Source organism: Rousettus aegyptiacus, unplaced genomic scaffold (genome assembly GCF_014176215.1).
Source record: "Rousettus aegyptiacus isolate mRouAeg1 unplaced genomic scaffold, mRouAeg1.p scaffold_m13_p_8, whole genome shotgun sequence".
Lineage (NCBI taxonomy): Eukaryota > Metazoa > Chordata > Mammalia > Chiroptera > Pteropodidae > Rousettus > Rousettus aegyptiacus.
Window position 1 is genome coordinate 7711199 of NW_023416311.1, and position 13159 is coordinate 7724357.

General features: G+C 41.7%; 1 protein-coding gene across 2 annotated transcripts in view; it reads right to left on the reverse strand.

Moving 5' to 3' along the window:
• PARN (poly(A)-specific ribonuclease) overlaps positions 1-13159 on the reverse strand; it is a 137079-nt gene that overhangs the window by 112783 nt on the left and 11137 nt on the right. For both annotated transcript variants that reach the window (XM_036226344.1, XM_016129790.2), the window contains 7 exons: positions 11385-11445; positions 7690-7855; positions 6944-7009; positions 6168-6206; positions 5161-5203; positions 4040-4120; positions 900-956 (listed from right to left, as the gene is read on the reverse strand). In XM_036226344.1, coding sequence (XP_036082237.1) covers positions 900-956; positions 4040-4120; positions 5161-5203; positions 6168-6206; positions 6944-7009; positions 7690-7855; positions 11385-11445 — 513 coding nt within the window. The remainder of the gene's footprint in view (positions 1-899; positions 957-4039; positions 4121-5160; positions 5204-6167; positions 6207-6943; positions 7010-7689; positions 7856-11384; positions 11446-13159) is intronic.

Genomic DNA, 13159 nt, shown 5'->3' on the forward strand with positions numbered 1-13159 from the left:
TTTTGCTCAGTGTGTGTGTACATTCCGAATACCTACACAATGTTAAAATCCCAAGTACTGACTGAAACTATAGAAAAAATGTTGGAGAAACCCAAAATGGAACACAAACACTAACAGATGAACCTAACTGTAAAATAAATCAATCCCACAATGATGCTAAAGGAGGCTGGGAAGAGAAGAACTAACTATGAAAACAGCCTCTTGACTAGATATCATCAGGCCTGGCCATGAACGCTACAGTCCAGCCAGTGAATGGGTATGGGTAGTAATCCCGAAACTTCTTACGTGTCTACCGGATCTAAACAAACACATATAATGCAGATAAGAACGGGATTTCCCACTGTTGGAGAAAAAGTTACAAAGAAGAGAGCAGGCTAAAGGCAAACCATGTGAATTAGATTCTGAGGTATCAGTACAAAGGCACTGTTTTATAGCTATACGTGTGAATATACGTATGTATGTATATACGTATGTATGTATGCATGCATGTATGTGACAGAAATGTCACTGTGTATACATATGCACGGTCCTACATATGTGTATTTTAGCTCTGCCCAGTGAGGGCGCCTAGAAGTAGTAACGCCACAGCAGTGACCCAGTGACTGGTCTGGGTTTCTAAACACTATTCCCCAATGAAAGAAACCAGGGCTCCTTGGAGAAGTCATTGACTCCAGAGCCGAGGCAGGGAAATACAGGATGAGGCCGGACATAATTCAGCGATTATGATGTCGCATCAAGAGCACTGTAACAACAGTCTATGAAATTCTAACTTCTTCCTCCATATCAAGTAAGCATTCTGTAGGTGACAAAATAATTCATTTGCAGTGATAACTAGTCATGTCACCTTAAATGTCATGTTTGGGAATCTAGTTTAAAAAGAAAAGGTCTGGTTCACTTACTGAATTAGCAATGGCGTGAATGACTCTAGAGAATCCCACGGCATCGTTCAGTTCTTCCTAATTTAAAAAACCAAACAAACAGAAAAGATTCATGTACTATATTCCTTCTTTGAATGGGGTAAAACCTAGCCACACACACACAAAAAGGCACTGAAATTTTATGTCTTTAGCTTTAGTTTCACATGCTTTGCATCTAGTGTCCCAAACAACTGTATGTGAAATGTTTATTTCTTTTTTCTGCTTTAGAAAATGAAATGTGAAAATGGTGCAAATTATCCCTTAGTTACTAAAATAATGGTGCCTAGGGTTTACTTGAAATTTCCAAGTTTATCAAACTGTCTTAAAAACACAGACTTTTAAAAACCTGCCACCTTCTGGCCAAATTCAACACTGCATTAAATTCCAAGGAAACCCATTCAGGAGTTGACTGATCAAATAAAGCATTCTCATAATTCCTGACTTTTCCCTTGTCAAATGTATAAAATTTTCATAGCACAGCACTCTGAGACGCATCCCTACTCAGCTTCCTCTTCCCCACTCGGTTTCCTCTTCCCTGTTTTCTTCCTAACGGCGTTTAAATAGGCTCAATTTCTCTGTCTTGGAACCCTCTCCTTAACTCTAAGGTCACCCAAGTACAGTCCCTTCTCCTTGTCTCTTCACAGTTAAATTACTTAAGAGGTTTCTCTCCACTCGGCAGCTCCAGATTAACTCCCAGGTACCTGCAGCCCTCTGCTCTCTGGCATCACCCACACCGAAACTGCTTACCTCCTTAAACTACTCCCACGGCTAACTATTGTGGGTGAGGATATGGAGAAACAGGAATGCGTGTGCCCTTTTGGTGGGAATGTAAAGCGGTAGAGTAGCTATGGAAAACAGTATCGTGGTTCCTCGAAAATTTAAACACAGAATTTCCATATGATCCAGCAACCCCGCTTCTGGGTATAGACCCAAAAGAATTGAAAGCAGGGACTCGATCAGATACTGGTACACTCATGTTCACAGCAGCATTATTCATACTGGCCAGAAGGTGGAAGCAAGGCAAGGGCCCACTGACAGATAAATGGACAGACGCAGTGTGGCATGTCTACATAATGGGATGTTACGCAGCCTTAAAGAGAAAGGAAATTCTGGCACATGCTACAGTGCGAATGAACCTCGGGGACATCATGCTAAGTGAAATAAAACAACAAAAAGATAAAATACAGTTTGGTTCCATTTATCCAAGTTTCTTCGAGTAGTCAAATTCAGGGAGAGAGGAAGCAGAAGGGTAGCTAGCTACCAGGGGGTGGGGTGGGGGAGTGGGCAAGGTTGCTTAACGAGTACGAGGATGAAGAGTCCTGGAGATGGACGGTGATAATGGCTGCAAAACGATGTGAACGTAGTTAACACTATAGAACCGTACACTTAAAAATGATTAAAATGGGAAATTTCGTTATGTGTATTTTACCAAGATTAAAACTAAAAAACAAAACTTGAAAGAATATTTTTAAAAAAGAAAACTACTCCCAAAGCTGAGCCCAATGGCCACACCTCAGGCCTTGCCCTCACTTCTCAAGCATATCAGACACTGTGGACATCCCCTTCTTCAAACGCTCTTCCCCCGGCTGCCATGTCACGATGATCTCCTGACACACATTTCTACCTCTGTCCACCGTCTAAACAGCGTGGTCTTCTGGACCCTGCCCTAGGCCCTCCTCTCATTCCTCATGCTCGCCGTAGGTGCTCTACCCCAGCCCTGGTCTCTCTGCCAATGACAGTAAAGTCTAGCCCTCACCTCTCTCCTGCGCTCCACAATAGCAGCCCTGTGACACTTGGCCGTGGATGCCCCAAAGACATCTCGAGTTTCACTGGGTCAAAAACAGAATGTAACATCTTTTCCACTATAGGGGAACAGCTCCGCCGTGGCGCCCTGGTGACCCTGCACGTATGCGAATAGGCCACACAGGCAAAAGCTTGAGCTGCCACTAATCGGCGCCTGTGGAACACCCCAGGAGGGGAGGGGAGGGAGGGAGGCGGTTTGTAAGGTGCTGCTAACAGGCCATCGCCCACCCGCCTCCCTCGCCCCCCTAACAGGCTGTCATCAGACAGGTTCTCCCGGCCGCCCACATCCTGATGAGGTTTGGTGCTTTCTGCCTCACGTTCCTGTCAGCACAGGGCTGCAGAATACAAAAGCGCTCAGCCGCGGTCCAGAATTGGCTCCTCAGCGATGGGGTACCCACACTCACATCGGTCATTTGGCCCCGTCTGCTTCAGTGCTGTCTTTTGGTGTGTGGGACAAGGACCACATGCAGCTGCCACCTCTCGCTGACCTTGCTTCTCTTAGTAATAAACCCTCTACGTCTAGCAGTGGCTAATTGCGTCTTTCCTGGTTGAATCAGTCGGATGTGCCTTATATTTGTGGGAGCTTGACATCCTCCCACGGGCACGCCTTCTCTGCTGTGTCCCCCCGATGTCGCTCCAGCCCACTCCACCTATGTGAACCGACACCAGTCTAACCCAGTCGGTCACTCGAATTTCAGGCTTGAGCATCTTCCTTCCTCCCTCTTCCTCTTTCGCCACCCACATCCAATCACAAATCCCACGGATTCTGCCGTCTAACTCTCTCTGGACTCCACCTAAACTGCTAACTACCTTGTTCCAGGTCACCGACATCTCTTAGCCACGTTACTCCACAGCTTCTGTGGTCTCCCTGGCTCTAGGCTGACTCGAATCGACTCTCCAGACGGCAACCGGGGTCACGATCTAACGCCATGTCATCCTGCTCTGCCAAATCATGTTCTAAACTTTGCTTCGGGAAAACTAGTGACTGTGCTTGAAAGCAGACATAGCGATGTTAGCGAACGGGCAACAAAGATCCGTGATCAGTGACACACCACCCAAATGGCGATCAAGAACGTGTTCTCCGAGACTGCTTCAGACACAGGGAGACGAGTCAACTGCGTTGTCGGACTCGCTTTGTTGGCTTCGTCTAAATACTTCACCTCGAGTTCCCCTGGAGCTAGTCTCGGCTTTTCTGTCAATTCGATTGTTCTATGGGAGGAAACTATTCACTAGATTGACTCCCACATAGGACCTATGAACATATAGAAGGTGCTACGTCACCATTTCTCGCCCAAAGGAAATGAACTTAACTCAGTTACCTGTTCTTTCGCGTGTTTCTGCTGCTCTCTTCTTTTACGTTCTTCTTCGTCCACTTTGCTGACAACTATGTACCGTTCTTTCTAAAAGACAAAACCGACATACGGTTTTCTGGAAGCAACTCTACCTCCAAAATTTCAGAATTCTGCTATTATTAGAAGTTACTGTTTTTATTGCTGCACGGTCTCTCAGGGGCTGAACACAATCGAAGTATTTTGAAATGCCACTAAAAGTGGAGTTGGTGCGTTATAAACCAAAATTCTGCCTCTGTGTTTCCGTGACATTCTCCTATGGTTTATTAATTGAGCCGGACAAATGTCAAGGCAGCAACAGACTATGAGAAAAAGACACTCTTCGAGATAAACACTAAAAAATTACGTTGAATTTGAATATGAGCTTCTAAGTAGTTGCTTTTAAAATAAAATTTCTCTATCACATTTCATTAGCACAAGAAAAAAAATCCTGGATTTTCTGGTAACCTGTCAGTAACTGGCACCTTCTTCCTCACATAATGCATTTTGTATCAATTAAACATGCCATGAAACTTCCTATGTCAAAGTTTGAGATCTGTCTTCTAGCAAGGTGGTTTTTTAATTTACTTATTAATCTCTTATTTAACTTGACATGTAATTTAAGAGTAACAACTAAATTCTAAAATTCTGAACTTTTGCAAAGGGAACTCACCAACGGCCCACCATCACCCATCATGGTTCTAAGGGTGCACCTTGGGACTACATAATGACAGCTTTGCATATGCCCTAGATTCTAAAATGTAATTTTACTTGCTCCAATAACAGGGAGCCATTTGTTCTTGTACACCATCACACCTTTCTGCCATAATAAAAATGGGTACTAACATTTTCATGCTTCCAAGTTTACAAAACCTGTTCGCTTCCGCTTTTTTATGGATGACCATAAAAAAGTTGTGAGATGGCTATATTATCATGATCGTACTTAACCCCCAATGCACAAACTAGAAAAATGAGACTTAGAGAGGTTAAATGGCTTGCCCAAGGTTACTCAGCTCCTAAATAGCGAGCAAAGGAGTAAATTCTAACTTTAGACACATCGATGTATCATTGCGCGTGTTTAATTATTAGCTCCAGAAAATTCTTGAGGTTACCTTTTCAGTTTCTAAAGTCTCAACATGAATGCCTTTGGGATACCTAAAGAAAAGAAAAAAATTCGACAACAGTAGATGAGACGAAGACAGCTAAAACCACAAGCATTTTAAAAGCAACTATATGGCTACAATTTAATCAAACGAAATAGTTTTGTCTTGCATCATATAATACAGTCAACTTGTTACCATATAGCCAAATCTTGCTTCTAGATTCCTAAGGGAAATTTTAAAGGTCCGTTTAGATTGCATGAGCAAACACGGGAGAAGACAGAGATGGGCGACTCTGCTGCAGTTTGGCGTGACAGTCTGCCTCCACCAAGGAGAGGAATCTGGAACCCAAATGGAATAAATAGAAAGGCTAGCATGACAAGAGAAGAGGCCGGTCAAAAAACAGCAGCCCTTTCTCTGTTATGTTTGAAGTAAATTCCCAGGATACAAGTCACTGGCAGATTCTAACGGAAGAGTAAGAACCCCGAAGTCAAATGCAAACATGGGTCTGTCTAAAACTGACGTTCAATTTTTTGGGTCAGCGATCCACTTGAAAATAGAATGAAACTAAAGGAAACGTTCCCAGAAAAAATACACACACACAATTTGGATATTATTTTAGGGGATTCAGAGCTCCTAAAATCCATCCACAGTCTGACCCTTACTTTAGAAAATATTCAGGGCTTAAGTATTTTCTAGGTCTTAAAACCAAATCTTCACCCTGTGCTTTCAAAGAACAAAAACACTACAAATCCAGAACTTAACAAAGCCAGAGTGATAATTAAGAACTTTTAAAAGGCTCTAAAGTATCTATTAAGAAGCAGTAACAAAGAAAATTAATTAAGTGAGTAATCAACTTAAGAAAATAGGGGGAAATAAAGCACTGTATTAAGAATGGGGTATGGTCGAACCACCAAGTCCTGCACAGTTTTAAAAATGAACTGAAAGCTAAGAGATTATGTTCAGTTTTTAAACCCCAGGTCCCTCACAGAGCTCTTGCATGTCATAGAAATACTTACTTCCAGCTCAAAGTCTGATAAATTAGTTTTCTTTGAAACCTACAAAAACAAAAGTTAAGTTATTGGTTTTGGTTCATTAAAAAGAAATCCTAACTGACCAAGCATTGGTTGGGAAAGATATTTAATTTCTAAAAGAGACTTCATTAGAAGGGATAGAAAATATGCAAAAAAAAAAAAAAAAAAGAGGCAGGATGTATCAGGTGTGAGGACTGCTCACCATTTGTCTTCATCGAAATGTTCTTTAATATCATTATATTGCCTTTATAGAAGAGGCAGAAGTTCCTGTCTAACCAAAAGTATTACTTCCCGTGGTTTTATAAAAAGAGTTTAAGGTAGACAGATGCACTTGTGAAGATAGTCACAAAGTAACGGAAAGTAGAATGTTTAAGCTACTCTTTGAAATGCTGATGTTTTTTACCACGAAGAAAAATTAAAAGGATAGAAGTCGCCTCACAGTAAATCCTTCTCTTCTGAGGCCTTTATGTTTTAAGCACTCCTCAACGCTAAAAAGTGGGACCACTCTTGAGCATAACTTTAAGCCTAAATTGCACAACAGTGATTTCTCTTCCAGGATGGGACAAAGCATTCATTCAGTGTCTCAATATACCGTCATCGTCACTGTGTCGATGCTAAAGTTAGTGCTTAAATTTTGGAAACATATCTGTCATAAAAAGACTATTTATGAATGTGTTTTTAAAAGACCAAATGTAGCTCATGCCAGAAATCATCTACCTTTCCCAAAAAAAGGACATGTAAAAAGATTCAGGGCAACTAACCCGGTACACGGTTCTAAGTCCAAGTTCTTGTTTTCTTCGCTTTGTAATAAATCTTCTATTTTCTCGCTGAGGAATTAGAATAAAAACATGACCATCAAAACCCTTATGGAAAAAAGTCATCAGCCAACAGAATAATCATACTCAAAAGCTATCTAAATATAAGAACACATAACATTGTAACTTTATCCAATCATGTTATAACTTTTTCATGCAATAAGACTTAAAGAAAAATTATTTATCTTGGCACATTCTTTTCATTATTATTGTTATGAATGAATTAGTGACATCTTCTCAAGGATTCATCGATAAGAGTGACTTAAATTGTTACTCTTCTAGTAAAGCTGTTACACTGGTAAGTGAACTAAACAAGACCAGACACACCTCCAAGGGCACATTTGCTCATCAGAAACCTCACTGAGAGAGAAATACACATGCGTATGCGGAAAATATCTGGAAGGGTCTATTTGATTCCTCTGCCTTCAGAGAAACTAGACAGTGGCTGTCAGGCCCTTGGTCCATGCAGGAGGTCTGCCCAGTGACACGTAACCAGTCTAAGAACAGTACACAGAATCCCATTTACAATGTGCCATTGTTGCATTGGGATACGCCACAATTAAACCCCGCTGCTCACAACATCACACCTCCGTGTGTACCGCGTGTGTGCAGCGCAGGTTGGAGATACGGATGTCAGTCCTGCGCTAACACCCGGTACACAGTGTACATCTGGTTTCGGTTCAGAAACTTACACCACTTGGTCAATAAACTTCTTCTGATCCTCAGGAATCGTCACAGGACATTTTGATGTGTTAGGAGATACATAAGACAGAGCTCCTGCACCGTTGGACTGTAAACGTTTTTCATCATACTGCTCTCTTAACTGTCTTTCTTCTTCCTGATTTAAATATGGAATCCCTAAACATAGGTTTTAAAAGAACATATTAGCAGAAGTAACTCTTTAACATAAAAACTATTGAACAAATGAAAGAGTCTAAAACACTCAGGAAAGATCATATTTAATATAGCTCAAAAAAATCAAGAGAAAAAGCAAATGATTGTGAAATATTTGTCTATTCATGCATTTCATTCATTCATTCATTCATTCATTCATTCATTCATCTTTCAATAAATTCTTATTTGGCACTTACATTGTGCCAGGAATGGTATTAGGCACTGGGGAATCTAACAGTAAACAAAGTAGATACATCCTGCTCTATAGTGAAGGGTTTGACTTTAACCAGGACCAGAAAAGGCCACTGTGAGGGAAGATACAGAGGATAAGAAGGAACCAGACATGCAAAGAGCTAAGAGAAGAGTATTTGCGGCAGGGGAAAAAGTATAAATGTTTTAGGCTTGTGGGTCCTTTGGGAGTCTCTACTCCAACTACTAAGCTCTACTCTTGTAACTTGGAAAGAGGAACACACAGTGAGTAAATGAATGGGCGCAACCCAATAAAACTTTATTTACAAAATAAGCAGTGGGCCATAGTCTGTATCCTGAGACTAGACTATAGACATAGGAAGAATGATTTGAGAGATAGAAGAGCTAGAATTTGCTGATATACTGGAGGTGAGGGATCGAGGGGAAGGAAAATCGAAAATGATGCTCTGAGGTTTAAGCATTTGGGAAGGTGATAGGGCCACCTCCTGAAAACCAGGAAAGAACAGGTATGGGGCTCCAAGGATGAAAAGCAAAAGCTACCTTCTGGATACAGGAAATCATCTAAGGGTGCATGTAAATTAAAGTTACAGATATATGCCCATAGTGCAGGAGAAAGGTGTTGAGATAGAAATTTAGGCATCAGCAGGATATGGGAGGTCTTAAAAGCCATAAGACACTAATGAACTTTGTAGAAAGAACTATGGAATTAGAAAATCACCATTTGTCAATAAACACTTGCTAACACTGTTGGGGTTCTTGCCTACGCTCATAATGGAAGAAACTACCAAATTCAGCTCAAGGTTAGAGAAAATACAGATGTGCATTTCTTCCCCTCCAAGTTCACAGACTCCTGAATTCAATTACGTGGGGAGGAAAGGCAGCCCCTGGACTGGTTAAGAACCTCTGTACTTAAAGCATGTTTACAAATGTGGACAGGTATGACCCAGTAAAGAGGGGAAATAATTCAGGAGGGAGAAGGGAAAGCTGGAGGGGCCAGTGCTGGACCAAGAGACAGGGACTGGCTGTTGACAGGCACAGAGATGCCACTGTAAAGGAGACAAGCAAAAAAGGCTGGGTCCAGACAGAGGTGTGGTGGTGCGAACACGAAGCAGCTCTTCTCTGATGGCTTCATTTTCATGCATGGCCATTAGGTGGGGTGGGAGGTCTAGAGAGAGAGAGTTAAAAACAGACATCCCAGAGAGCTGGAATTCCTAAGTCAGAAAAGTAGGATTTTTGAGCATGACTATTTATTTGAGGCTTGTTTTCATGAATTGAAAGTGACAAATTAGCTCGGGGTGTGTCATGTTTCCGGCAATACTCAGATGCTTGGAAACAAAGAGGGTAGGTAGTCAGATCCAAGCAGGGTTGGGACCTTGCTAGGCAAGTACAATGGAGGGAGATAGGAACGAAGGAAGGAAGGAAGGATATGATGGCCCAAACAGACAAGGAGGGAAGTCAAGAGCGCAGAGTGGAAAGACACAGTGAAAAGGCAATGGAGGTGAGCAGACTGCTGAAAAGAGGTTCTGGGGTGATCGAATGAGGACGGGAGGAAGTGCTCTCAACGAGAAATGCTGAAGCCGGTGAAGCTACCAGGGATGAGAGCCATGGTGCTACTAATGACGTCGATGGCTAAGGGGAAGTGGAAGCAAAGCATGCTGACCACCTGGTCAAGAAGCAGACAGGAGAGGGCATCTGGGAGCCATCCTGTCGGCGCGGAAGTCACCCGGAATGAGGAGGGAGGCAGGAGTGGAGAGAGAGACAATGAGCCAAAACCCAGGCTGTCGATGAATGCCATGCCCACGATGTCGGCAGACAGGGGGCACGGCTGGGTGACACGGCCCGGAACACAACTGTGGCCCCTGAGAAGAGGGCATGCGAGTGGTCTGGAAAGTGGCAAGGGGCAACAAGGATGCCCGCCCCCTGCCTGGGGGAGATATGAAGAGAGGGGTAAAACCACCTGTGTTTGAGAGGCATGCAGGGTCAGAATATAAAACGAGATCGGGGAGCATTCCAATTTGGCTGTTTCTCTCCTTTCACAAAAATAAAATCATCGAGCGGTACACTATACTACATGCATATGATTCTGGTTAAAGCAGTTCCTTCGAAAGATTTTGCACTTACTCCGGAGAGTGTTCTCATTACATCTGGGACTTATATTTTAGAGAATGGCTTTCAGAGGCAAGTATGAGCCGAAGGAAAAAAAGTATTTTATATACCCAAACTGTGTTATTCAGTTGGTTTACTCATTACGTTAAGTAGTTTGGGCTCTAAAATTTTTTAGTCTTTCCAAAAATCAAAGTCAATAGAAATTATGATGCGGCGCCACTGAATCAATTAAAAGAGAGTAGGCCTGGGTTCTCCCCGCCTCCTAGGGAGATCATGCTGAGGGGAAAAGAATTTATTTGAAGTCTAGGTTCTAGCACTTTGGATGAGAAAAATCTCCTTCCTTACCTCACTCAATAATTCTACATTCACCGTGAAAAGAATCCAATTTAGGAGAATAATTGAATTTACAGTAGTTATTGACCTTTATAGCAGCAGGTGCTTAATACTGCTGGGAAAACCAGAGGCTTTTCCTAACACTTTTCGGGAAATGAATGAGTAGGGGAAGGAAAACCATGCTGGTGCGCCCTAATGTCCAACGTGCATTCATCAGATATGTAGCAGTCACCTCCCTGACACACACCGCGGGCAGGGAAGGAGACGCGGTTCTTTCCTCAGGGTGCTCGGCCGCCTGTCACAACAACGAGACAGCTGGTGTGCAGTCTACGCAGAGTTCTTTCGTCCCATAAAATGGAGAAACCATCCCCAATTATAAAACGAGCACCAATTAAAAAAGGGAGTTTTTCATTATAGGATTACTGGAATACAGCGACTTTTGAAGTACTAGACCACACCGCGTGTCTCACCGAATAAAAACAGGGAAGCGTCCCCCATAGGTGGTCTGTTAGGCGGGTAAGTCACATAGAATAAAATATGAGTAACTATATTATTCTATAACTATGTATAAGGAGTTAATTCACCTAAACTGTAGGTAAACATCACTCAACAAAATCGGGAGTCTGAAAGGCCTCAATAAAGCTAAATAAAGTAGCAGCGACTCCCCACTCGGTTTGTGGGAGAGCAGGCTTAAAAAAAAAAAAAAAAAGGCACAACAAAACTGTTTTTAAAATTCTAAGACCGCACAAGATGTACTGGAAATCTGAGATTCTCAGAGAGCAGGTGCAAAAAGATAATTCTCAACAAAATCCAAGTTCTAAAGGTAAGTCACACATAATCTTACCATTGCGAAACACTTTATTAAAATCAAATCCTTGGCTTGCTAGAAAGTCAATGCTTGAGCTCTGAAACAAGAATAAACAGTGATGTTAGTGGCAGGTATGTGAACGGCGGCCAAGAAGTAACTCGGGAGAGTAAACGGGCCGTAAGGCACGGAACCGACATGCCGAAGATCAGAAGTCAAGGGATTTCTACTCCAAAGTGGCGAACGATCCATTAATTTCCTTAAACTATCCGGACTCTGCTCCTTTGATATCTTGTAAAAAAAAAAATATCCTTTGTTTCACAACATTTAACAAATTTTTACTTGGTGAACATATATTCTCCCAACAGGCAGAAAACTCCTGATCACTGTACTGACTAGGAGACTATAATGTATTTATGTAATTTTACTCCAGGTATCAGTTTAAGGCAGCTCACATGTGCAGACTATAGACATCAATAACCACTTCCAACTAGATTCTGAAAACCCAAACGCCTAATTGGATATTCTTTGGATTCAAGATCAAAACAGAGAAAAGTTCCAGTAATAAGACTTATTAAACAAACATAATTCAAATCTAGAGTGAGTTAAAATACACAAGTAAATTCAAATAAAAATATATATTACACTACACATGGTACATAAGTATGGCACAATCACATAGTTCTTACTCAAATTGACGGAAGAGTGGGAAACATTACTTCAGCTATAACTTTACGCTTGTTGTAAGTCAGGACATGAGATGGTGATGCATCTGACTCATTTTAATCTGGCTCCTCATAGACCTACCTTACCTGAATTGTAATTTGACATTGTACTACCAGTCTAGATGGAGGGACGGCATACCATCCCATTAAACTCATGACAGTATTCACTTTAGAGATATGGTTTAAGACAAGGTTTTCTACATGAATGCTTTCTTTATGATAACAGAAGAGGAAATGTAAGGTCTCTAGTCCGAGCAAAGCTGAACTTCTCCTGAGCCCTGGTTTGTTTTGATCCTATGGCCATAGATAGTGTGTTTCTCCCTTTTCGGAGCTGTAGGAAGCTCATAAACAAATAGTTGAGACTTTCTTTGGCACGAATTCTGTGTTCTAATCATACCATAGTAATATCTTCATTTTTCTTCCAATTTCTCACTTTTTTAATCTTAAAAGGTAAATACCACATGCATCTTTATTAGCCAACACAAATTCTTTTGAAACTATGGTGGGATATCAAAAGGTAATCTTAATACAGACAGATAGACACACACTTGGGTACATGCACATCATTTTCCTTCATGAGTAGGTTTTCTACGGTTTAAAACAAGCAATCCTTCCCTCCACATCTTCCCTTTTTATCCTGTTCTGAAACAAGACCCAATGTCTTCTGGCTTGGACCACGAGCCTCCTTCTGTCTCCCATGCTTGAGTACTCCTGTAATTCTGTCCACCTAAATATTCCATCATTGACAGAGGCACTGAAAAATGGATTAGAGCACTTCTGAGCATGGGATCTGCACATTAAAATTACCACATGGTTCCAAGAAGCTTAACCAAAAGAAAAACGCCTTCTTTGCAACAGGCTAAAGAGAGACATTTATATAATAAATCTTCCTTCTGGAAGCAGAAAACACTTCCATTAATGCCCAGGTGGAGAAATAGGCCATTAAACACCATGAACAACCAACGTGACAAGGCAGCTCAGAAAGAAAGAGGAAAATCTCCAGGAAATAAGCTTACAGACATAGAAATATGTGACTTAATTAACAGAGAATTCAAGGTGGTACTTCTGAAAAAACTCAGTGAGTTCCAA